The following is a 26,657-nucleotide window of genomic DNA, read 5'->3' on the forward strand; positions in this document are numbered from 1 at the left end:
TCCTTTGTGGATGAGGACTCATGTGAATTTTCTGACGGTGCTATTTAACATGGGGGTGGGCAGCCCAGGCCCTGCAGGACCTCACTTCCTGCCCCCCACCCTCCCACCTCTCCCTCTGAACCCCTCTCTTCCTCAGGGGTGCCTCTTTCAGACAGGGGTGCTCTCTCTCTCTCTCTCTCTCTCTCTCTCTCTCTCTCTCTCTCGTTTCCCAGCACAACTTCCCAAAGCACAAAACAGTTTTTTTTCCCTTTTGGGGTGGGAGGAAGCAAGTGACTCTGTACCTATTTTGTCTGTGTATAATAATTTGAGATGTTTTTAATTATTTTGGTTGCTGAAATAAAGCATGTGGAAATGACCCAAACAAACTGCAGTGGTTGCTCATTTCGGTCCTTGGAGCTGAGGGTGAGGTGCCTGGGGGTGGGATGAGCTCTGAGGTGAGTGCATGAGGGGCACGGGGTTTCCTCTTCTCACCTAGGACCCTTTAGACTCTCCCACTCCTCCTCACCATCCCCTTGCCTTTCCTGGCCCTCACCCCCTCTCTCTCCTCTCTTCCAACCCTCCTGACATAACCCCTGAATCCATACATGCACACACACATGCACACAGTACACTCACACAGGCATACACACAGACACACAGTACACTCACACAGGCATACACACAGACACACAGTACACTCACACAGGCATACACACAGACACACAGTACACTCACACAGGCATACACACAGACACACAGTACACTCACACATGCACACATACAGACACAGTACACTCACACACTCACACATGCACACACACACAGGCGCACAGTACACTCACACATGCACACACAGATACAGAGTACACTCACACATTCCACTCACACTTCCCCTTGGATCGCAAGCTTCCCCTCCATCCCACTATCCTCCCCACTGTGGTCTGTGGGGCCACTACCAGGGTTGGGCGGCGCCCAGGCCCCTCTGCCAGTTCCCTCCTGAGGCACCCTTGAGGGAGCTGATCTCTGTTCCCTCCTCAACCTCCCTGAGCAGCTTTGCAGAAGCCAGATGCCGTCTGAGTGGAGAAGGTCCCCCAGATGCCAGGGGAGGCCAGGGGCAGCCTCAGCTGGGAAGAAGGTTGAGAGGTTCCCCGGAGGCCGCTGAGCAGGCGCTCAGTCCCTGCCACCTTCTGTGTCCCCAGGAAGCAAGCCCTGACCCCCCTGAGGGTTGCCTGAGCAGCCTACTCCTTCGCCTTCAGAAAAGCTGTTTCCTCTTCCGCCTTCTGCCACCCCTGCCTGCCTGAGAACCAGGGGTCCCTCGTGAAGGGGACTGCTCAGGCCTCTGGAGTCAGAGAGGGGGACAGCAGTGGGCAGTCCATGGGGACACTGTCCTTACCCCCGGGGACTGAAAGCCTGAAGTGGACCAGATGCCCAGAGACTGGACACAGGGTGGCTCTGGATTCTGTCCCCATCTACCCAGGGCATCAGTGGCCAAGTGTCCCCGAGTCCTGACGGGGGCCAGGCGGCACCACTGAGCCCTGCCCTCAGTACAGGACCTACCGAGCCCAGCGCTGCCCCACGGGCGTGTGAGGACAGGCAGACACACACACCCAACTTTCTGGGGAGCTGAGTCTCATGGATGGGTGAGGCCCCTGGCGTGTGGCCCAGGTGATTCAACCTCCTGCACCCGCAGTCTCCTAGGGCCCCTCGGCACCAGCCACCCTGAAGGGACCCCACAGACCTCTACGCTGGCAGACCCCAGCCACACTCTAGCTGTCTCGCCCCAGCAACCACAGATATGCCCCACACCCACTCCCAGGCCTCCCTACAGGACTCTGCTTCACCTAGAGGATCTCCCTCACCCCACCCTGCGGGCCAAGCGGCCCCTCAGCCCCTCTCTCCCTCAGTCCAGGTTGAGTTCTGAAAGATCCTGAGGCTCAAAAAACGGATCCTAGCTTCTCCCTGTACCTCCCCCGCAAGAGATTCCTGCCACGTCCACACCAGACGCTGCCTACTTCCTCCGTCCAGGCTGGCCAGGCTCACAGACCTGGGGCTGGGCACCACACAGCAGGGGTGGGACAGTCCACCAGAGACCCTGGGTGACCACAGAGAGGAGGAGGAGGAGGAGGAGAAAAAGAAGGAAGAGGATGAGGAAGAAGGGGGGGGGGCAGTTCCGGAAAGTGGGGCATCTCCCCTGGGTGGGGTACATGTGGCTGCAGGCTCTGGGGCGGCTTTGCAGGATGGATCTTCCCACCTGAGTGCCCAATGGCCGAGTGAGGCTTTCATGTTCTTCTCTCATCTCGTCTCACAACTACAGACAGTGCCAAGGGCCCTGGGACCTCCTGGAGGTCCAGGCCCAGCCCCTCAGCCCACACACACAAAGGCACGTCGGCTGCACGAGTGGGTGCACGCATGTGGGTACCTGGGCACACATGTGTCAGGGTGGGGGGTGGTGATGCAGCCGCTGCTCCCTGACTGGGATGGGGTCTCAGTGTGCGGGGACTAGCGAGGAGAGGGGGCAGAGGTGCTGAGGGCTGCATCCCGCGCCAGGCCCTCCTTCCTTCGCCCTCTGCAGACGGCAGAGGTCCGGCCCTAAAGGCGCTGCTGGCCAGGCTCTGCACGCGGTCCCCCTGCGCTCTACACACACCCTCCCTATGCGAGGCACACAGCCCCTTCCCTGGGGGTGCTGCAAAAACCCCATACACCCACCCGAATCCTTCAAATGCTCTGTTGAACCCAGAAGGAAAACTCTAGAAAGGAGGAGACTTTGCTGGAGGAAGCCTTTGCTGTCCTGCAGGAAGCCCGTCTGGGCAGATCCGCCCCCTCCCCCGGCTTCTCAGCTCCTCCAGTTCAGCTTCCCAGAGGCCTCCAAGGTTTAGTAGGTGGAGCAGGTGAGGGAAAGGGGAGCCACCCACCCTTTTGGGGAGCCTCGAGCAAGGGGTGGGGGGGGCAATGAGGGGAGCGAGAGGCCAAGGCTGCTTCCAAGCCGAGGGCCCTGGGGGGTGGGCATGATAGGCATGTGCACGAGGGAGGATGCTGGCTGGCATGGCCACCAACCTAGGAGCAGAGTGGGCCCCACACATCCGCCCTGGAGGCAGTGGGTGTCTGCAAACAAGCAGCAGCTCACACTTGCAAACACACACAGAGACACACAGACACACACAGACACGCATGAAGATTCACACAAATGCACATAGAGACTCACACAGAGACAGATGCATGCACACAGACTCACATAGAGATGCACACACACAGATACATGCATGCACTCAGATTCACACAGAGATGCACACACACACAGACACACAAACTCACACACAGACGCACACACGGATACACGCTTGCACTCAGACTCACACAGAGACACACATACACAGACACACAGACTCACATACAGATGCACACAGACTCACACGGAGACAGACACATGCCAGAACTCAGATTCACGCAGAGACACACACACAGACACACACATGCATGCAGACTCACAGACACACACACACACACACACACACACAGACTCACAGATGCACACGGGCTGCAGGAGACTGTACTGGCGGGTACTCTGCACCAGCCTCGGGAGGGGTGTGTGTGCGTGGATGGGGAGGGGGCACAGGAGGGTCTCTCTGTGAATGAGCAGGATGGAACACAGGGCAAGGAATTAGGAGTCTAAGCAAGGGGTTCACCCAGAGGGGCTAAGTCTGCGTCCTCCCACCAGATGCCCCCCAGGGGACCAAGCAGGTGGGGTGAGACTAGGAGGCGGGATCTGGAAGAAGGTGGTCCCCATCCTGAGGGTCCCTGGCCTGAGGCGCACGGCCTGCTGGGAGGTTTGTCTCAGACAGAGGGTGAGGCAGGGGAGGTGAGCTGGGTGCCCTGGGGTGCTGGAGAGGCTGTTTCCTCTGCATGAGGTGCTAGGAGAGGAAGATGGGATGGGTGGGACCAGAACACACTCTAGAGCAATGGGGCCAAGAGTCATGAGCAGCTTCCGTGCTGGGGGTCAGGTCCCTCTGCCCCCAAGGCTGCGGAGCATCCTGTGTGCCCCGTGGCCGGCGGAGAGCAGGTGTCAGGAGCAGTGAGCAGCTGGGCTGAGGCTGGTCCGGTCTGATCTGGGTAGAGATAAAGAGCCACAGAACTGGGCGGGACTGAGCACAGGCCCAGATGAGGTCCCTGAGCACCTCCAGGTGTGGCCCAAACCAACACAAAAACCAACCAACCAAGGAAACCCCACCAAATGACAAATGAGTCGAGCGGAACCTGGAAGTCCAAGCGTTCCTTGGCAGAAGCTACTCTGATCTGATAAAGTCAAATTAGAAATGCTTTTTACAAGCATGAGAGAGCTCCAGGGCAGCGCATACTCTGCACATAGGAAGTCAGCAGTGACCTCCTCCACCCCCACCCCAGCAGAGCCCAAGTAGCCACCTCAGACAGCTAGCTGCACATGGTCCAAAAGTCCCAGAGAGAGAGAGAGAGAGAGAGAGAGAGAGAGAGAGAGAGAGAGAGAGAGAGAGAGAGAGAACTGTCCAGTAAAAATTCAGTGACCTACAATTACGATTTTTTTTTCTAGCTCCAGGTTAAAATTTGGGGCAGGAGAGAAAGTACAGGGATGAAGGCACTTTCCTTGCCTGATTAATCCCAGTTTATTTGTTTATGTATTTATTTGGTCTTAAGGTCACATTGAGCAGTACTCAGGACTTAATCCTGACTCTGCGCTCAAGATTGAATCCGGGGCAGCCACATGCAAGGAGGATGTCCTACCTGCTGTACGATTTCTCCAGCCCTCAAGACCGTTGTAATTCCTGACAGTGTGGTCTCCTGAGCACCTTGGAGTTACCCCAGCACTACGGGGTGTGGCTGAACCCCCCAACATCAGTTGAAAAGAGTAAAGTTACGAGCCCGAGCCCAGAACTGGGAAACTCTCCTAGGCTTTCCCCTCAATAATCTACTTTACATAGCCCAGCCCAGCCCCACATCCACAGCACACCACCCACCTGCCCATTCCCCTGCCCCACAGACAAATGGGCGGGAGTTCCAGCCTCACCCCAAACTCACAGCCCGGAAACTGAGCCACTCTAATCTTTTTTTTTTTTTTCATTTTGGGTCACACCCAGCGGTGCTCAGGGGTTGCTCCTGGCTCTGCACTCAGGAATCACCCCTGGCGGTACTCAGGGGACCCTGTGGGATGTCGGGAATCAACCGGGGTCAGCGTGTGCAAGGCGAACACCCTCCCCACTGTACTATTGCTCCAGCCCCCAAGTCCCTTTAATCTTGAGAGGCAGCGCTCCTGGGGTCTGTGAAACAGGTCCCTGGGTGAGTAAGGGAGCGTGGGGAGATGCCGCAAAGGGCGGAGTGCGTGCACTGCATAAAGGAGTTCCAGGGTTCAATCCCTGGCTACACAAGCTCCCCTTAGAACTGCTAGGATGACCCCGAGCACCTCCCCCAATGTGCACAGGACAGGGCACGAGGCAAGGGCTATGGCACCAAGTCTCAGATCTGGCACGGACCCTTCTTAGCCATCAGGAAGTGGCAAGACTTGTCTGGAGTTGGCCATGTCTAGGGTTCAGGTGAACCAGGGGTATACCGGGACTAAGGTTGCATACAGGGTACAGCAGGGGTGAGGCTGCAACTGGGGGTACAACAGGGGTGAGGTTATATCTGGGGGAACAACAGGGTAAGGTTGCATCTGGTGGTACAGCAGGGGTGAGGCTGAATCTGGGGGTACAGTGGGGGTGAGGCTGCATCTGGGGGTACAGCAGGGGTGAGGTTATATCGGGGGGAACAATAGGGTAAGGCTGCATCTGGTGGTACAGCAGGAGTGAGGCTGAATCTGGAGGTACAGTGGGGATGAGGCTGCATCTGGGGGTACAGCAGGGGTGAGGCTGCATCTGGGGGTTAAGCAGGGGTGAGGCTAAATCTGAGGGTACAGCAGGGGTGAGGTTACATCTGGGGGTACAGCAGGAGGTTACATCTTGGGGGTATAGCAGGGGTGAGGCTGCATGTGGGGATTAAGCAGGGTAAGGCTGACTCTGGAGGTACAGTAGGGGCGAGGCTGCATTGGGGGTACAGCAGTGGTGGAGCTGCATCCAGTGTGTCTTGGGTAAACACCTTGGTTCTTTGTCCTCAACTGAGAGGAGAATGTGGCTGCAGTGGAATAATCCCTTCCCTCAGGGGGTGGAGGGTGCTCTGTGTGTGTGCTGTGTGTGTATGTGTGTGTGTGTGTGTGCTGTGTGTGCATATGGGCTATACGTGTACGAGTACTGTGCATGCTTTGTGTGTGTGTGCTATGTGTGCTGTGTATGTGCTGGATATGCTGTGTGTGCTGTGTGTGCATGTGTGTACTATGTTGTGCTGTGTATATGTCTGTGTGTGCTGTGCGTGCGTGTGCTGTGCATGTGCCGGGCATGTGCACGTCCATGCCAGACCAAGCACGGTGTCCTCCGCAGTCAAGCCCTCCCCCAGCTCTTCCGTCCCTGGACTTCGCCAGGCTCCCATGCTCCCAGACACAGTTCCGGAGGGGCCCTGCAGGATCCCAGGCAGAGCCTGAAGCCTGACACGGGGTGGGGAGGCAGCCCATGGGGAGAACTGAGTCAGGGCTTGAGGGCGGGAGACGCTGCAGAGAGAGAGACAAGGGAGCACAGAGTGGGGAGCAGAGCAGTGGGCAGACGGCCTGCTCCAGCTGCCGCACCCTTGGGTTCCAGCAGGGGCCACCCCCACTGCTGGGACACTCCTCCAGGCAAGGGTTCCAGGTGGTGCCAGGTCCTCATCCCGGCGCGGGGGCCAGCTCGAGGGCCAACCCTGACGGGCTCTCTGCCTGCAGGGCAGACAAAGGGATGCTTTCTCGGGACGCCCCTGTTCCTGCTTCCAGAGTGTGCCCAAGCTCCAGAAGGTGGGGTAGCGGCAAAGACCACCTCTGCTGAGGGGCTGGGGCCAGTCACCGCTCTCTGGGCTGTGGCCCTGCTCAGGACTCAAGCGGGGGGAGGAGGGGACGGAAAAGGAGTAGGGGACAAGATACCACTGCAGTAGCTGAGCAGAGCTGCAGGGCTTTATTCTGAGGGTCTCAAACCCAGAGCCCCTGCCACCCCCACCTCTATCTTCTTCCAAGCCTGGGGTCCGTCGGGTCAGGCTCTAGAGGACGAGGAGGGACGTGGCCTTGGCAGCAGCAGCGGCCTCGTGCACGGAGAGAGCCAGAGGCAGAGATCGGGGCAGGAGGCTGAGCAAGCAGAAGGAAACAGGGTGAGGCCCAGGCCCTGGGTTCGGGGCTTTCCCACCCCGAGCCTCCAGCTGAGGGTTTGAGACATGGGCTGGTGGCAGGGTGGGGGTTCCAACCTGAGCAGCGCCCCATGGAGCAAAGCAGTGCGTGGCCCAGCCCCCAGCACCTGCCCCCACTGACACCCAGGTATCTGACCCTGCCAGACGGGCCCACCTCAGTGCTGGTCCAGAATGAGGGGCACCTGGGCGAGGTCCACACGGGGCGGATGCCGCTCGCCCGTTCGCACGTTGAACATGGGCAACGTGGACAGCGGCCGTGGCACCTCGCGGCTGGCCGCCATCTGCCGCAGCTCCTCTGTGTTCCCGCGGATGGTGCAGTGGTGGAACATCTGCAGGCTGGGGGCACAGGGTGGACATGGGTCAGCTCCCACTTCTCCCCGCCCAGTCCGGCTCCTCCAGACACCCCACAGGCGTCCTCGTCCTCTCCGCTTGGGTCAGGGGAGGTGGGGACACACAGGAAGCGCTTTGGAGCCCATGAGGCTGGCCGCCCCCTCCAGGTCTGTGCTTTGCTCTTTGAAAGATAATAATAGCAGCGGAGTCTGAGGAGAGAGGTGACCTGGGGCACCCAGACCCAGCTGGTGTGAGGAGAGCTCTTGGCTTCTTTCCGGAGGCCAGTCTTGGCTCAGCTATAAATTGAAGGTTTTCTTTTTTTGCCGGGGGGGTGGTGGTTATTTGGGGATGGGGGCATTTGGGGTCCACACCTGGTGATGCTCAGGAGTTACCTAGCTCTGCACACAGGAATCACTCCTAGCAGTGCTCGGGGGGCATCATACAGGATGCAGGGGATCAAACCCAGGTCAGCCACGTGCAAGGCCAATATCCTCCCCGCTGTGCTATTGCTCTGGCCCTCAATTCGGTTCTGAAGGGCCTCTTGGCTCTTCCAGCTCTCCACTCCCTCCCCAGCACTATCTCCTCATGGAGCCCCCCTCCCTGCACCCTCCCCCCAGGAAGAGGCCCCTGGGTCCTGCAGGCTGCTCATCCTTTTGCCTCCAGCCCTGAGCCGCCCCCCTCCCCGTCTGTGGGCTCCCCAGGCCCCCAGCATGAACCAGCTCCAGCCCAGGTCTCCCATGCTTGGGGTCCCCAGAGACGGCTCCGGCCCCTCTCCCTCAGGCTCCCTGGCTCCTCCTTACTCTCATGGACCATCCCCCCAGGCTGGCTTCCAGCCAGCCAGGGTCAGCGGTAAAGAAGCACTGGCAGGTGCTGGGACTTGTTCTGGGTTCGGGGGCACACCCCCTTGCTTCCTGGCTGCATGACCTGGGGCAGGGGACTTCAGTCCCCAAGTCTCCTCCACTGGTAGGAATCAGATGTGTTAAGCCGGGAACAGCACTTCGCACGTCCTGCAGCTCCGCATGTACCAAGAGGGTGGGACCTTCAGATGCTGCGATCATCATCAGGGTGATCTGATGACTACAGCAGGCCCACTGATCAACGAACCAAGCCCCCACAAAAATCCACCCACCTTCACAGGCCCTGCCTGGAGACAACTTTCCAGGCCAGCTGCTGACGGCCAGGTGGCCTTTCCATCACAATGACCAGTGGGGGCAGGGCTGCTGAGGGCCAGCGAGAGGGGACTTGACTGGCCTGTGTCAGGCCCTGGGTTTCAGCTATGGGAGAGAACCCCACTACCCATCGTGCCTGGCCAGCTGGAGGAGGTGGGGTCCCCCTGCCAGGCTGCGGTGGGCCAGGATAAGCTCTTTCTTCCTCTGGAATCTGCAAGCAGGGCTATCCAAGTGCAACTTAGAGAAGAAACAGTCAAGAGGAAGGAGAGTGGGCAGGCCGGCGGCCTGTGGAGGCTGTGGCTGGCAGGACGGTGGGGAAATTCCTCCCCCATGGGGAGGGGGGCGGCAGACAGACGCAGCAGTGAGAGCCCCTCCCTGCCCCTGGCCCCACATCTGGGTCTCATTACTCTGGCAGCGCACACAGGTGGGGAAATGTTCTGGGGCTGTTTTTCCAGAGCAGGAGCTGCAGCCAGACCTGCGGTGCCTGGCCCTGCCGTCGTCCACATCAGCACTTGGAGGGAGGAAAGGGCAGGGCTGCAAAATCCACACGCACACACACACACGTATGTTCCTTCATGCACATTCATGTGCACACACATGCACACGCACGTGCACGCACACTGGCGTGGCCCGTGGTCTCATTTCCACGCGCCCCACCACCAATACAACCCCTCCAGCCCTGCCTCTTCCATCATGCCCCAGAGGACCAGCCTGGAGGACTTTCTGGCCAGGAGAAGTGGGTATCAGAACTGGGGGAAGGGTCTGGAGCGATAGCATACCGGGTAGGGCATTGGCCTTGCATGTGGCCGACCCAGGTTCGATCCTCAGCATCCCATATGGTCCCCCTTGAGCACCGCCAGGAGTGATTCCTGAGTGCAGAGCCAGGAGTAACCCCTGAGCATCGCTGGGTGTGACCCAAAAAGCCAAAAAAAAAAAAAAGAAAGAAAGAAAGAAAAGAACTGGGGGAAGAGGACGGGTTACCTGCATCCCAACCAACTCCACATCAAATCCTTGGCGCCACAAAGGGTTCCCTGAACACTGGCAGGGGTCGATCCTGAGCCACAAACAGCCCTGGAGCCCTGCAGGGAATGGCCCAATTCCCACCCCTAAAATTGGATACCGGTGAAAGCGAGCAGCAGAATCTCACAGCGTTTGAAAAATACTGAACACACTTAAAAACTGGTAGACATCAAACAAGGGAAAAATTGACTCTTGTAGAAAGAAATCAACACAAAATCCAAACCCGCAGGGCGGTAAATGGTAAATTGGTTATTGATTCAAAATTGGAGGAGGCTTGAGCCACAGTGATAGCACAGAGGGCAAGGCGATTGCTTTGCATATTCAATCTCCAGAATCCCATTCAGTTCCCCAAGCACTGCCAGAAGTGATCACTGAGCACAGAGCAAGGAGTAATCCCTGAGCATCACCAAGGGCAGCCCAAAACCCCATCGGAGTCTCCAAAAGGACTCAGGAGAGTTGGTTGTGGGGACTCCAGCCAGGGAATATACTCACTGAGGGATGAGGACCACCAGTCCCTTCTGGCAGCGGCTCAAATGTCTGAGGAATAACATCCTCCTTGTAAAATGGACATCACCACTGATCCCAAAAATTATATCAAGGAGGAAAGTTTTTTTCAAAGAAATACCTTAAAGTAGGGGGGTGGAGAGGAGGGACAACAGGGCATTTGCCTTACACACACCCAACCCAGGTTTGATGCCCAGTGCCACAGATGGCCCCCAAGCCCGAGGAGTGATCCCTGAGTGCAGTAATCAGGATAAGCCCTGAGTACAGCCGGTGTGCTCCCCCATCCCCCCAAGAAGTAAAAAAGTGAAAATGAGTAAATGTCTTTTCACTTGCTGTGACTAGAAAGTTGACGACAGAGGTGCTGGAGCCGCTGCATCCCAACTTGATTTCTCTTCCTTTACTCTCAATCTTTCTTTCTCAATCAGAAGCCCCAAATCTTCCAGAATACTCCCAGGGGGCCACAGGTCAAACGCACATCAATGAGGGGGGCAGGGAAGGACATGGCATAAAGCTAAGGCTCCAATGTGTAGAATACAGAGACGCCAGGAATGAAAGCTGAAAAGCGGCCAGGGCTGGGGCTGGGGCAGGCCCACGACACAGCCCTGCGGGCCTCTTTCTCACTAGAGAATCCCACGTTCTCCTTAGAGTTTACATCCACCCTCAGTAAAATGATGTATGTCACAAATATTAAGAAAAATAGGAAGGAAGGAAGGAAGGAAGGAAGGAAGGAAGGAAGGAAGGAAGGAAGGAAGGAAGGAATTTGACCAAGGAATGAAGTTCATGTGAGTCAATCCAGCAGCCAGGCATGATCTCTGCTCTCCGTGCAGAGTCCTGAAGGCTGTCACTGGGGCGCATAATTCTGATTCTAAAACTGTGGCTATTCCCTAATACCGTGCACGGGAAGGATAGGGTTCAGATGTTTGCCCTGCCATGGGGTCTCTCGGCACCCGGAAACCAGCCGCCAACTATGTGCATTCCCACACCATCTCCCCTCCTGGACCCACGGGCACCACCTCCCAGAGTCGCTGGCCACCCTCTGGCCTCCTGCCCCTTCCAGGAGGCAACAATGGGGCCTCTGTGACCCCCACAGGGTTCTGGCCACCTCACAATGTGACCCTGAGGTCACTACAGGGATAACTTCACCATCTCCTGCGTTCCTGGCATAAGTCTGTTGGGACCAGCCGTGGGTGATCATCCTTGGTCCTCCTTCTGGCCACCCAGGGGAAGGCAGGGGCCAAGCGCCCCACAGCCCTGCAAGGGAGCCTCTGCGGGGAGCAGGCAGCAGGACACGCCTCACCCACCAAGGAGCCAGCCAGCGGAGCTGTCCAGCCGCCACCCTGGAGGTCCTCACGCCCAGTTCCCTTGAGCCAGCCCAGGAAGAGATGCAGAAGGATACTTCGCTGCCATCTCCCTCCGGGCCCCTGGCCACCACCACCATGGCCAGCTCAGGCCGGCAGGCCGGGGCATCGGGAAGCACCAGCAGGAGTGAGCCTGGGCACCCCAAGACCTGCAGGAAGCCCGTCCTCTCCAAGGTGATCCTCAGAATCCTGGAGGACAAGGGCGTGCACAACCGCATTTCCCTGGCCACCCTGAAGAAGGCCGTGGCCATCACGGGCTACAACATGACCCGCAACGCCTGGCGCTTCAAGCTGGTGCTCAAGCGGCTGGTGGAGAAAGGCCTGCTCAGGCAGGTGACCGGGAAGGGCTCCTCAGGCTCCTTCTGCGTGGGCAAAAAGTACGCCTCCAAGTCCAAGCTCGTGGCCAAGAAACGGCAGGGGCCCCCGCGAAAGTCAGCGAAACAGCCCAGGCAGCGCCAGTCCAGGCAGGCCAAGTTGCAAGTAGGCTCCAAACAGGGCCAGAAGCGTGTAGCCAAGGGGGCGCGCAGGGCAGCCAGACGCCGCTGCGGCCACTAAGGAGCCAGAGGCAAGCGGGCAGCGCACCGGCCACGGGACTGGGCGCAGTGAAATTAAAAAGGAAGCCTCGCTTATTTCACACCTGTGTCCTGCAATCTCTGAGGCTCGAGGTTGGGGGGCACAGAGGAAGGGATCGGGATCAGGCTCTGGGCCGTGATGGGGGAGTAGGGGGCACCTGGAATTTCCTCCCAAGATGGGGAACAAGCTGGAAGAACTGAAAAAGCCTTGGCAGACATTAGTCAAGAAGGTCCTGCAGGTGGACAAGCTCAGGTTGAAAAAGGTCATGGGTTGGGGTAAAACTCCTGGCACTGCATGAGTGTGTGCATGTGTGTGTGCGTGCACCTCCTATGTGTGCATGTGTGTATGTATGTGTGCCATGTGTGTACATGTGTGTGCACATGTGTATGTGCGGCCATGTGCATGTGTGTGCGTTATGTGTGCCATGTGTGTACACGTGTGTGCGTGTGTGTGTGTATCTGTATGCATGTGTGTGCATGTTGCTTACATGTGTGTGCCTATATGCATGTGTGCACACATGTGTGTCCATATGCCTGTGGTATGTGTAGATGTAGACACATGTTCTATGTGCATGCACATGTGTGTGCATGTGTGTGTCCATGTGTACATGCCTGTGTGCACACTTGCTGGCAGTCCCTTAAGTCTCTTCTCAAACCCCTTCCCTCAGGGAGGATGCAGACCCCTGAGGGCTAGTGGTGTCTCCTGCCCTGTCCACCTTAGGCTCTGCAGGGATTCCCGCATTCAGGTAATTAATAAAAGCTGGAGCCGGAGAGATACTACATTGGGAAGGACTCTTGCCTTGAACGTGGCTGACCAGGGTTCAATCCCCGACACCCTATATGGTCCCCGAGTCCCACCTGGAGTGATCTGAGTGCAGAGCCAGGAACAAGCCCTGCACACTGCCGAGGGTGGCCCCAAAACCAAAAAGAAAAAGACTAAGAGGATAAGTGAGGATGCCCCCTGGTCCTAGAGTAATCTGGTGGGTCAGCTGCCTGTGGGGGTTGGAGGGTCCCTTTTGGCAATCTGGGGGACAGGGCCTCCTCCCAGCCCCCCTCTCCTCTACTCACTCAGAGGTAGCCAGGTCCCTCTTGCGCCTGTGGAGAAATGAAGGGAGGGGAGAGAAGACATTACGTACAGCCCTCCTGGTGGCAGGCTGGGCTGAGTCCCAAACTCCTGCTCTGGGGGGCCCCCACTCTCGAGGGCGCCTGTGCCCACACTCACCGGCCCTCCCGCCGACAACACATGACATAGGCCAGCAGAGCGGCCAGCAGCAGGCCCACCAGCAAAGGCACCAGGAGCGTGACCAGCGCGTCGGTCAGGAAGTAGCGGTCCGGGGCCTCGGTGGGTGGGGAGAAGAATGGGTCGTGCTCCAGGATGCCATCCCCAGGGGTGGCCACCTCGTCCCCGGGCTCCGGCACAGATTTATCCACCTGCTCAGAGAGTCCAGGGCTGAGCCGGGGCCAGCAGCCACCGCAGAGACCCTAGGGGACGAGGGCTCCTCAGGCCCCCCTGCGCCTGGCCTCTTCCAGTGCTTACGGCAGGCTCAGAGCCAGGAGGGAGATTCTGGGGAAGGTGAGGCTGGGCAATGGTCAGGGAGGACGCAGCACTCGCGTTCCACTCGCTGCCTGGGTTCAAATCCCGACTCAGGCCCGGGCTGTGCTAGGCTGACATCCTGCCTGCCTCTGTTTTCTCCCCTGCACGGATGGGATGCAAAACAGTAGGCCTGTCTCCCGGGCGCTTATGGGCAACAGAGCGTGCTGGTTTAGTTCTAGGCACAGAACGAACCCCAAGGACAGGGCCAGGCCTTGGCACAGAAGCAGAACCTAGCTGGCTTGGGGGGCTCTATGAGGGGGGGTTCCAAGCTGGTAAGGGGAGTCCCAGCTGGGGCGTGAGGGCCCCTAGACTCAATATCACAGAGCAATAATGAGGGATTTTGATTCATATAGGGCTGGAGCATTAGCACAGCGGGTAGGGCATTTGCCTTGCACGCAGCCAACATGGCTGACCCGAGTTCGATTCCTCCACCCCTCTCGGAGAGCCCGGCGAGCTACCGAGAGTATCTCGCCCACACGGCAGAGCCTGGCAAGCTACCTGTGACGTATTCCATATGCCAAACATAGTAACAACAAAGTCTCACACTGGAGACGTTACTGGGTCTGCTCGAGAAAGTCGATGAACAACGGGAGGACAGTGACAGTGATGTCTTTTGATTCATAATGCGGGAGTGACACAAAGACAGACAACAAAGAATTCAGCCTTAGCAGGCAGCTTGGCAGGGCTCTTTAAGGAGGCAGATGGGACTCTGCTTTTCCGTCCTTCATCACCCACCACCTTTCCCTACCTAAAGGGACCTTCGGTGGTGAAGGGTGAAGAGCCAGAGGAGTAATGGTTGGAGCTGTTGCCTCGGGCACTTCTTAACTGGGTCCAGTGGAGGGCAGACACAACTCTTGACAAGACCATGGACTCTGCTGCTGCTGCCCTCTTGTGGCAAAAGGTAGAACTTCATTGTGTGTGTGTGTGTGTGTGTGTGTGTGTGTGTGTGTGTGTGTGAGACAAGAGACACCAAGACACAGAGAGACAGCAAACAATTCAAGACACATGAACTGACAGTGACTGGGACAGAAAAAGCAGGGCTGGAGGGGAAGAGGGGACAGGCCTTGTGTAGCCCCCAGCCCTGGGTCTCTCCTCACCAAGGATACATTGCACCAGTCGACACGGAAGTGAGGCGCCAAGGTGTCATAGCAGGACAGAAGTGGAGGCTGGCCCTGGGCACAGCGGGCGTGGCTATCGGGAGATGCCACCATCTTCAGACAAGTGGAGAAGGGGGAAGCCGAGCCCACCTTGATGTACACCCTGGGTACAGAAGGAACTGTCACCAAATGGGGCATTGTCACTGGGTGCTAGATATTGGGGCTTATGGGGTCTCCTTAGGGTCCGGGACCATGTCCATGAGGAAGTACTACATTCAGGGTCACTACGGTTTGGGTCCAGGAAGGGAGAGTGGGAGGGGAGGAAGTATCCAGAAGGAAATCAAGAGTCATTTGAGGCTGGGACGTGCAGGTAGGCATGGGAAGGGAGGGACAGACAGGCAAAACCTCACCTGGAAGCCAAGGAGACTCACATCCTATGCCCACCACCCAGACCCAAAGCAAACTGCTGCCTCCTCCTCCAGAAAGCCCTCTTGGGTGGCATACCTACCCTTCCTTTCGGCCCTCAATGGGAAGAGGAACACGGCCCCCACGATCCAAGGCAGAGGTGATGTTGAGCAGCTGGAGCTCCCCCGGTTGCCAGAGTCCCCCCAAGGCATTGAGGAAGCGGCTGGCAGGCATGGAGGGCAGTACTTCCTCCACATCGTGACTGCGCACCAGGAACTCAGCCTGGTAGGGGAGCAGGGGACCTGGGAGGACCAGGGAGCACCTCAGGCTCACCCAGGCCTGCACGGAGCCGAGGCGAGGCTGTCATGTGCCTCCCAGGTGCCTCCCCACATCTCACTAACATCAAACGCTTCACACGCGATCCCCAAACCTGCAACCACCAACACCCGCCCAAGGCCTAAACTCAGCAGAGTCCCAGGAAAGCACTTGCAAGTCTTTTCTATTTTTTTCTTTTTGGGCCACACCTGGTGATGCTCAGCAGTACTCCTGTGTGCAGGAATTACTCCTGGCGGTGCTCAGGGGACCGTATGGGATGCCAGGGATCGAACCCAGTTCGGCTGCAAGCAAGGCAAAGACCCTACCTGCTGTGCTATCGCTCCTGCTCCCACACCTGCAAGTTGTTCGAGGGCACTGCCACCCTCTAAAGCCCCCTTTGACTCCCTCCAACCAGCAGAGAGCCCCGAGACTGGCACTGGTGGGGAGCAGGCCGGGGCTGGGCTGGTAATACCTTCTGGGTCCTCAATCAGTAGCACCAGCCTCTGCCGGATGGTGTCAAAGCTGTCCCGGTTGTAGGCCATGACCTGGGGTGGGCGCAAGGAGAAGTGAGGTGCCGCCGGATCAGGCGGGTGAGGACCCAGCCCTGCCCTGCCCAGGAGCCAGAAATCACATCCATGACCTGCATGGTCTCATGTGAAGGTGGATGAGCTGTGGGCCCAGCCACCACAGAACCCACAGCGGGGCAGGGGTCCCTGCTGGTACCTCGATGATCTGGTGGCCTCGATCTTCTGGAGTTGGGGCACCGTAGAGGAATCCTGGGTGACGGGGGCTGCGCTGGGTATAGCGAAGCCACCGGGGCAGGTCTGGGTGTCCCTGGAGGTGGGCGTGGTAGGTGACAGGGACGCCGGGTGGGACAGCTGGTGGAAGGGGGGAAGGGATCAGAGAACACAGGGCAGGCGCCTCCTCCCACCCTGCACCCTCCCCCACAGGGCCAGAGGCCCACAGGCCTCTCACCAACATGTTCAGGAAGCTGCAGGAAGGTGTCAGGGCTTAAGGTATACACAAAGATGCGACCCACCGACGCCTGCAAGGTGATCTGCTGGGCCTCGGTGTCCCCCAGCCCCACCAGGAAGCCTGCGAGGACCCCAGGACCCCCAAACAAGGTTAGCCTCAGTCTTATGCCAGGGATGAGCTCCCCCATCCCTGGTGCCTCTAAGGAAGGATGTGAGAGAAGGTGGGCTTGGCCAGCCCCCAGGAAAGGATGGTGGGCACCCTGACTGTGCCATCTGTTAGGGCCATACCTAGGGGTGCTCAGGGATCACTCCTTGTTCTGTGCTTGGGGGGACTCACATGGTTCCCGGAATGGAGCCATAGTTGGTCATGTGCAGGGCAAGTGTGTTACCCACTGGACTATCTCTCTGGCCCAAAATGCCATCCACCTCACTGGGCTGGATCCAGGATCAACCAGGATCCAAAAATGTGGGTTTGGTTAGATTCATGGAAGCCCCCTTATTTTAGGCCCCTGTTGGGGGTCATAGTGGGCAGGGATTGATGATGCCTGGGCGGTGTGTGCACTTGTGTGTGTGTGTGTGTGTGTGTGTGTGTGTCGCGCGTGCACGCTCACACCTGTGTGAGTATGTAAAGGCCACTTGAAGAAAAAAAATATCCTTAGAAAGGATCAGAGTGATAGATCAGAGGGCAGGGCAGAGTGATAATATATACTGGGGCTTGCCTATACTTGGCCAACCCAGGTTTGATCCCTGGCACCTCATGTGGTCCCTCAAGCCTGCCAGGAGTGATCCCTGAGTGCAGAGCCAAGAGTAAGCTCTGAGTGCCACTGGCTGTGCCCAAAACAAAAAGTTTTCTTTTTTTCATAAAATGCGATAGTGGTGGCAGAGAGAGAACAGCGGGTGTGGCGTTTGTTTGCACATAGCGGAATGTGGCTCCAACAACACAGAAACGGCCACGCTATAGAGGGGGCGTCCGGGTGGTGGGAGGTGCGGGTGCTCAAACAGCCTTGGGACGGACGAGGGGAAGCCACTCCTTCTGCCCCCCAATACTCAGAGGAATAGAGCCCATTCTAGCAGCCAATAGGAGCTGTGTCAAGGGGATCCCACGCCCAGCAGGGCCCACATTCCCTCCCAGGGCCAAATTTAGCCTGGGCCTAGCAAGCTTCCAGGCACCGGCCCATTAAAGGGCCCAGAACCTGGTCAGTCTGTGTTCTCCGCCAGGGCATCCCAACACTCAGGCTCCCAGCTCCCACACCCCAAGCCCAGCTCCCACACCCCAAGCCCAGCACCCAAGCCCCAGAGCACAGCTCCCAGCCCTGACCAGATTCTGGACCCCCGTCTGCCAGCCACCACCAGTGCCCAGCCCCCCTTGGGCCCTTCTGCTTCCACGCCCCACCCCCAGGAGCACCCCTCCTTCCATCTCATCACCCCTGAACCCACTCCGCACAGTGGCATCTCTTCCCCAGAAGTGGAGAACTTACCCAGGAGGAGAGGAAGGCAGAAGAGGGCAGCAGCCATGGTGGAGGCCTGTGGGTGAGTGACAGGGACAGGAGGAGGGGAGGGAGGGTGGAATCCCGGGTGGACGTGCCCACGTGACCAGGCCCCTCCAATCACCCCCTCCCAGGCCAGAGTGTGTTTGTAAACCGGGGTTTTTATCCTTCGACTGGACAGAAAACCATGATCCTGACCTCTGGGTCCCTCCAAAGTCCCCCAGACGCTGAGGTCCTTCCGGTACCTTCCGGTAGCTCTCCCCGGCCCCACTCTGCACCCCTGCTGACAGCCTGCTTACAGGCACAAGCCCTCCTGACCTGAAGCCTTCGCCCGAAAGGCCCTGTCACTCCCTTCACACACACACACACACACACACACACACACACACACACACACACACACACACACACACACACACACCACTCTTCTCCTAGCACAGCCAGGCCAGGGCTGCGGGGCTGGATCTGATTCCTCTAGCCAAGGTCTGAGCGCCCCCTAGTGGCCTGGGCGGCACCTGCCCCTCTGGAGGCCAGCGAGAACTGCTGGCTCTGAGGGTCACTCTGGGAAACTCAGGGATGGGGAACCCAGCGTGTCCCTGGATTGTCAGCATGAGGTGGGGCTGGAGGCATGAGGTGGGACTGGGGGCTCCTGAGGTGAGGCTGGAGGCTCCTGAGGTGAGGCTGGGGGCTCCTTAGGTGGGGCTGGGGGCTCCTGAGGTGGGGCTGAGGGGCTTGAGGTGGGGCTGGGGGGCCTGAGGTGAGGCTGGAGGCTCCTGAGGTGGGACTGGGGGCTCCTTATGTGGGGCTGGGGGCTCCTGAGGTGGGGCCGGGGGCATGAGGTGAGGCTGAGGGGCCTGAGGTGGGGGCTCCTGAGGTGGGGCTGGCGGCTCCTGAGGTGGCGCTGGGGGGCCTGAGGTGGGACTGGGGGGCCTGAGGTGGGGCTGGGGGCTCCTGAGGTGGGGCCGGGGAACCTGAGGTGGGGCTGGGGGCTCCTGGTGCTCCAGTCATGGGCTTGCAGCAAGACTCAGCCCAGCTTCTGGGCTCAGGGTGCACATAGGGTGAGGTTCCGGGAGGCAGATGTGCTTCTGCCCCCTGTACAGAGCACAGCACTGAGGATGGACACAGGTGGGCCTTCCCCCGTCCTCACTGCCTACCAGTGGAGTCTGCAAAGCACTGGCTGGTGCTGACAGTCGGCCATGTGCAGGCAGGACACAGCTTCCTGGCACCCCTCTTCTACCGAAGACTCGATGTTTGTTTGTTTGTTTGTTTGTTTTGTTTTGTTTTGTTTTCCGGCCACAGCCGGCTGAGTTCAGAGCTTAGTCCTGGCTCTGAGCTCAGGGATCACTCCTGGTGGTGCTCAGGGGGCAATATGGGACGCTGGGGATTGAACTCGAGTTAGCTGCGTGCAAGGCAAGCGCCTTACCTGCTGGCTTATCACTCCGGGCCCCCTGTACCCTTCTTGTCTGGAGCTTCCCACTGGGAGCAGGTGGAGGGGCGTGCTCTCCGGGCCCCTGAGAAGGAGCTGGGAACTCTGAGTGCCAATTCCAAAATTCTTGGTGCTGTGTGACCAGCCCTCCTGGGCCTTGTGATAAAGGACGCCCCCCACCCCCACCTCCCGCCCCACTCCCAAGACTAACACGCGACCAGACCAGCTGGTTTCCCCACCTGATCACCTCTGTCCTCGAGAGCCCGCAATTTCAGAGTCAGCGCTCTCCCTGGCTCACAGCCCCTGTGCTTTGTCCCCATGTCACCTTGGAGGCCTCTCAGAGGGGGAGGCCAGAGGGGGAAAGTTCTAGCAGCGAAGAGAGAGGGAGAGGGCCCTGGGGAGGCAGGCCGAGGTGCCAGGCCGGGCCAGCTGCCCAGAGTCTCAGCCCCTCAGCACTCCAAGTGCCCTCTCCACCCTCCCCACTGACTTTGCAGCCACCAACTCACACCCTCGGCCTCTCAGAGAGGCGATGCCCTAGCCCTGGCCACCAGGCCCTTCCTCCTGACTGCCAGGACATCCCTGAGGGTCTCCTGTGGCACTCTGAGAGGACCCCTCCTCAGAACTGTATGGAGGACATTGCTAGTGTCACACACAGACCATTCCCCAAGCACAGGGGCCTGGAGGGAGCTGCGGGGCCTTTCAAGGTATTTTGGAAAACATTTTAATACAAGTATACAGAACAGTGCATTGAGCTTCCGTATGTCCGTCACTCAGATCAACTCAGGACCACTCTCCGTTTCTCCCCCACTGACTTCCACTTGTCAATACTTCATGCACATGTCAATACTTCATATACCTAATCATTTGATCAGATTTTTATGTTGCTGTAGCACTGTAACACTGTCCTCCCGTTGTTCATCGATTTGCTCGAGCAGACCCAGTAATGTCTCCATCATGGGACTTGTTGTTACTGTGTTTGGCATATCGAATACGTCATGGGTAGCTTGCCAGGCTTTGCCGTGCAAACGAGATACTCTCAGTAGCTTGCTGGGCTCTCCCAAAGGGGCGGAGGAATTGAACCTGAGTCGGCAGTGTCAGCCGTGTGCAAGGCAAATGCCGTACCCACTGTGCTTTTGCTCCAGCCCTTCTTTAATGTCAGGGCTGGAGAGATAGTTAAAGGGGTTAAGTCACTTGCTTTGCATGCAGCCAATACCAATTTGCTACCAGATACCACATATGGCCCCCTGGGACTGCCATCCAGTAGTGACCTCTGCTCACAAAGCCAGAAGTAGCCCCTAAGTGCTGCCAAGTGTGACCTCAAGCACTGAATTATTTGTATTAGTATTAGTATTAGTAGTATTCCTTAGTATCAGATCTATAAATATCACATTTCTAGTATCTCAAAAATGTGTTTTTTTACAGTGTTCTTATTTGAATGAGAATGTAAATAAGGTATACATATCACAATGGATTGATAGGTCTCTTCATTAGAGGGAACCAGCTTATTCCCCAATTTTGACACTTGCGTTTCTATGCTGGTCCTTACCACATTTCTCTGACTGCTGGTCCCTTAATTTTTTTCCCCCTTTAGTATTAGGCTCAAACCCAGTTTTCTTTTTTTTTTGTGAATTATGTCTTTATTTATTAATTATAATACTTGCTATAAGTACTTTGTATGAATTTCTCTTTTATTTTAAATTTTTAATAGTGAGACATCATGAGGTACAGTTACAGACTTACACATTTTTGTGCTTGGGTTTCTATTATACAATGATTAAATACCCATCCCTCCACCAGCGCCCATTTCCCACCACCACAGATCCCAGTATCCCTCCCACCCCCCATCCCCCCCATCCCACCCTGCCTCTGTGGCAGGGCGTTCCCTTTTGTTCTCTCTCTCTTATTGGGTGCTGTGGTTTGCAAAAGAGGCAATGGGTGACAATCATGTTTGGTCCACAGTCTACTTTGAGCATGCTTCTCCCATCCTGGGAGGATCCTCCCAACACCTTTATTTGGCGTTCCCTTCTCTATCTGAGCTCCCTTTTCCCCTAGCATGTGTGGTTGGCCTCCAAGCCATGGAGTAAAATTCCTGGTACTAATCTCGGCCATTCTTGTCAAACCGAGTTTTCATGCTTGCAAAGCATTCACTTTGCCACTGAACCACACTCCCAATCCCTCTAAAAGGAAATTTTATTGGGGGAGAAGGGTTAGGGGTCATACCCGGTGGTGTTCAGGGCTTACTTCTGACTCTGCATTTGGAGACTGCCTGTCTGGCTGGCCAAGAACAGCTGGGAGACACCCTTGGGGCCTCCTGAGCACCAACAGGGAAACTTCCCAAATAAATCACAATTAATAATTCAAAGTGACGATTCTTGGGGTCTGAGCAGAACAGCTCATAAGGCACTTGCCTTACATGGGACTGACCAAGTTCGATTTCCCTAATACCACATATGGTGGTGGTACCACGTATCTCTGGCTGTGACCCCAAAACAATTGAAAAACATTGCTAGACAAATTGCCTCTCCCGTATCTTTCAGTTTCTTCATGGGACAGTTTATGGAAAGATCAGGTTTTTGTTTGGGGTCCATACCGAGCGGTGCTCTGTGCTTACTCCTTGGCTCTATGCTCAAGTAGATAAGATCAATTCTTAATTCTTTCCCTCAATTCTGGGGTGGGGGTACTGGATCACATCTTACACAGAGTGATGTTCAAGGGCTCTTCCTGGCTCTGTGTTTAGGAGTGATGCTTGGTGATGCCCAGGAGAACAGATGTTGGTGTGGGGTACTGAACCAAAGTTGTCGAGGATGCAGCTGTGTGCAAGTTATGAGCCACCCCCTCCCATTAGGAATCTCAAAAAACTGAGTTGAGGGATATGGAGCAATAGTACAGTGAGTAGTAGCTAGTAGGGCATTTGCCTTGTACTGGATCAACCTGGGTTCAATCCCTGGCATCCCATATGGTCCCCGAAGTATTTCCAGGAGTAATTCCTGAGTGCAGAGCCAAGAGTAACCCCTAAGCATTGCGGGGTATGACCTAAAAAGCCAAAAAAAAAAAAAAAGGTTGATTTTCTAGCATCCTGCAAACTTTGAGCAACTGCTTGCTTGTTTTTGCTTTGTTGGGAGGGGGCATCACCAGCTGTGCTCGGGACTTCCTCCTGAGTCTGTATCTCTCACTCCTGACAGGGTGTGGGGGACCATATCTAGTGACAGTATCAAACTTGATTCCCACATGTGCATGACAAGCACCTGACCTTACCCACTATATAACTATCTCTCCAGCCCAAGTTTTATCTAGGAGTACAATCACAAATTTATGACTTTGGTGTATTTTTTGCTTGTTTGTTTTTGATTTTGGGGGGCTTTTTGTTTTGTTTTTGGCTTTTTGGCTTTATGGTTCACACCAGCGATGTTCAGGGATTATTCCTGGCTCTGCACTCAGGAATTATTCCTGGCAGTGCTCGGGGGACCATATGAGATGTTAGGGATCGAGTCCAGGTTGGGTGCTTGCAAATGCCGAGCCTGCTGTACTATCACTCTGGCCCATGATTTTGTTTTTGTTTGGGGCATTGGCTCTGCTCAGGGTTTTCCCCTTTTATGTTCTCAGGAATCACTCCTGGTGCAAGGTCTTCCACATGCAAGGCAAGCACCCTATGGCCATCTAATCGCTCCAGTCCCATGAATTTATGACTTTAAACATCTTTGATTGGTATTCACAATGAGCTCCCCATTTAGTCCTCCCTAGCTGCTTCCGGGGGAAGTAGAGAGTCAGATGGCTGCAATGTGGACCCTGATCACCCTTCTCTGCCAGCCCAGCTGGGAGGGCCCCCCAGTCCCTGACCTGATGGCTCCCCAAAGCCCTGCCTCAGTAGCGCTGTGGTTCCTCGTTTGGCCATCTATCTGCACCTGTCTCCCCAGCTTCCCGCTCTGTCTCTGCCCGTCTGTGTCTCCGTTTAATCTCTTTGGTCCTTTGTCCCCGGCTCCGTGAAGATTTGCGGAGTGAAAGATGAGTGACATCAGTGCCCCATCTCCCCATCTGCCTCCTTTCTCTCCAAGCTCTCCAATCTCCCTAAGCCGCGGGGGCCTCGGAAGGCCCATCTCTTCTTCTTCATCGGCTATTTGTTGTTATTGTTGTCATGCATGGGGGACAAAGGAAAGGGATTCTCGTCATTGTGATCTGAATGTCTCATATGCCGCCCCGACTCCTCCCACATCTTTCTGCACCCCCGCCCCAGCGCCACAACAAAGGGTGCGATCTGTCCTCCGCCACCAGAGGGCGCGTTGGCCGGCGCCGGCCCGGCCCGCGCCTGCGCACTGTTGGGGCGGTGCGAGGGGCGGGACAGAGCCGAGCGCCCCGCCCAGCTCCGGGCACGCGCGTCACGAGGGCGTGCAGCGAGCTGCCAGTGGAGGGGTCCACGGCGGAGGGGCGCCTCGGCCTGGGGTCCCTTCGAGTCCGCCGCCCCTTCGGGGGCCACTGGAGGTGCTCGAGAAGCCGGAGGAGACACGGGCTTGGATGGACACGTGTCCCCTGTGCCTACCGGCTGAACGGGACAACCAAGGACATTTCCTTCCCCACCCCCTGCAGTATTTGGGGGTGCAAACCTGAGGCCCGAAGTGTACCCAAAACCCTACCTACTCCGGGCTGGAGCGATGGTATAGCGGGGAGGGTGTTTGCTTTGCACGTGGCCGACCCAGGTTCTATCCCCGGCATCCCACCCCCCCCAAACACTGCCAGGAGTGATTGCAGAGCCAGGAGTAACCCCTGAGCATCCCTGGGTGTGACCCCCCACTCAAAAAAAAAAAAAACCCTCTGCACTCTCCTTTTTTTTTTTTTTGGCTTCTTTGGGTCACACCCGGCGATGCTCAGGGATTAACTCCAGGCCCATGCACTCAGGAATTACTCCTGGCGGTACTCGGGGGACCCTATGGGATGCTGGGAATCAAACCTGTGTTGGCCATGTTGGCTGCGTGCAAGGCAAACGCCCTACCCGCTGTGCTGTTGCTCCAGCCCCTGCACTCTCCTTTAAAGAGTTCCTTGAGCCTCCTGACTGCTCCAAGTCATCAGTTTTGAGCCCAGGAATGATGAAGGCCATTCCAGGCCCCAAGAAACTGGGCAGAATGAGGCCTCAGGGCAGGGTAGAGGGCTCTGCCCCCCCTCCCTGAAAGAGCTGGGAAGCTGGAAAGCTCTGGAGAAAGTTAGGTGGGGAGGGGGTTATTTCTTTGTAACTGACAAGTGTAAGGTAGTAAGTGTCCAGGGCCAGGCCCAGTCTGAGAGTTGAGAGAAGTCAGACCTCAGAAACACATTTAGTGAGAGGATTTGGAGAATAAAATAAACCAGGGCAGGACAGATAGCAGAAGGCATAAGGCGCCTGCCTTGCACGTGTCCAAGCTTGGTTTCGTGCTCCACACTGCATTTGGTCCCCCGACTGCATCCCATCCCTGAAGACAATCACAGAGCCCGAAATGAGCACTATTGGCCGTGGCCCCCAAAAGAAAACATCTCTTGACTTTTGCCCATAGTCATTACTTACATAGAAAATCGAATTTCTATGGGCCTGTAAGAGTTATTAAGAAATCAAGGTTGCTAGACCATAATTGACATCCACCAAATAAAATATAAAACTTGGCAGTGTTATTGCTACAGTAGCAATAATTTAGTAGAAACTAATAATCTTTTCTAAAAAGAAAATCAATAAAATTAAAATTGTACAGAATCCAGGAAACAAAACCTACAGAACATACTTAAAGATGGTAAAAGAAACTGCACTGCACTGCACTGTCCTCCCGTTGTTCATCGATTTGCTCAAGTGGGACCAGTAACGTCTCCATCGTGAGACTTGTTACTGTGTTTGGCATATCGAATGCGTCACAGGTAGCTTGCCAGGCTTTGCCATGCGGGCAAGATACTCTCAGTAGCTTGCCCGGCTCTCCGAGAGTGGTGGAGGAATCAAACCCAGCTTGGACGGGCTGGCTGTGCGCAAGGCAAAACGCCCTACCATTGTGCTATCACTATAAACCTATAAAAACTATATGCTGGGGCTGGAGCGATAGTACAGCAGGAAGGGCATTTGCCTTGCATGCAGCTGACCCAGGTTCGATTCCTGGCATCTCATATCATCCCCTGAGCACTGCCAGGAGTAATTCCTGAGTGCAGAGGTAGGAGTTACCCCTGAACATTGCCGGATGTGACTGACCCAAAAAAGCCAAAAAAAAAAAAAACCACCAAAAACACCAAAAACTATGGGCCACTCAGGACTAGAGATGTATTAAAGTTAGGCACGAGAGGCTTCAACAGCATGAAGACAGTCCTCTCCATATATTCTATCGATTCAATGTGGATCCAATAAGCATACCATGGGATTTTTTTTTCAGAGAGCCGAGCAGCTAGGTTCTAAAATTCACAAGGAAAAGCAAAGGACTGAGGTGAGACTGACACTTCTGTAAACAAATGAGCCCTTACCAGATACTGAAGCTTATTCGAAAGTGATACTAATTAAAATAATGTGGTATTGGTGCCGGACTAGACAAAGCGATCAATAGAACAGAGTACCCAGAAACGGGTCCAAGCGGATGTGGGCTTTTGATGGATGATGGCAGAGGCATTGAACTTAGTGAGAGAGAATGGTCTGCTCAATAAAAAAGGGGGATGACAATTGGCTTTTCATAAGAAAAATCCTCACACCATCCATAAATATTAATTCCAGATGGATTAAAGACCTGAAAGTGGGAAACCAAACTTTAAAATAATTAGAAAATGTAGGAGATCTCAAGGGAGGAAAACATTTCTCAGAAGAGGCACAAAGAGTTTTGATCTTCAAAATATGGGCAAAAGAAAAAAGAGAAAGAAAGAAAGAAAGAGAGAGCCCACTGCAAAAATACATTATAAACAAATTTGAAAGACCAGAAACATCTGGAGTGATGAAGTTGGCAGCCCATAACACTAAAGGTTTGTGATCAGGCTGTTTGAAAAGTGCCCACAGACCTTTGAGGTGCCACCGCACATGGCTTTCTTCCTCCTCTTCCTTGCTAATTAGAATCCCAGCCTCCCTCAAAGCCTTCCCCAGCTCCATCAGGTGATTGGTCTCCTGAGTAGCAAAGCTCATTCCCTTTGGCTGATGATTGGCTTAGGGAACACACGTATGAGTCAGGACCATCCCAAAGGGAAGAG

General features: G+C 56.1%; 1 protein-coding gene across 3 annotated transcripts; it reads right to left on the reverse strand.

Annotated features, from left to right (window-relative positions):
- Positions 1-7,020: 7,020 nt before the first annotated feature.
- On the reverse strand, positions 7,021-18,402 carry SGCA (sarcoglycan alpha). Of its 3 annotated transcripts, none has more exons than XM_056127698.1 (11): positions 18,367-18,402; positions 18,059-18,104; positions 16,582-16,701; positions 16,330-16,484; positions 16,079-16,151; positions 15,395-15,593; positions 14,887-15,049; positions 13,418-13,626; positions 13,264-13,290; positions 7,397-7,578; positions 7,021-7,183 (listed from the first exon to the last, which is right to left on the reverse strand). In XM_056127698.1, the coding sequence occupies exons 2-10, from the start codon at positions 18,093-18,095 to the stop codon at positions 7,398-7,400; spliced, it is 1,164 nt and encodes a 387-aa protein (XP_055983673.1). In that variant the 5' UTR covers positions 18,096-18,104; positions 18,367-18,402; the 3' UTR covers positions 7,021-7,183; position 7,397. The 3 variants fall into 3 exon arrangements, with proteins under 3 accessions (XP_055983673.1, XP_055983674.1, XP_055983675.1); XM_056127699.1 differs by lacking the exon at positions 18,367-18,402 and adding an exon at positions 18,266-18,353; XM_056127700.1 differs by lacking the exon at positions 13,264-13,290.
- Between the last annotated feature and the right edge of the window lie 8,255 nt (positions 18,403-26,657).

This window comes from Sorex fumeus, unplaced genomic scaffold, assembly GCF_029834395.1.
Source record: "Sorex fumeus unplaced genomic scaffold, SorFum_2.1 ptg000063l, whole genome shotgun sequence".
NCBI lineage: Eukaryota > Metazoa > Chordata > Mammalia > Eulipotyphla > Soricidae > Sorex > Sorex fumeus.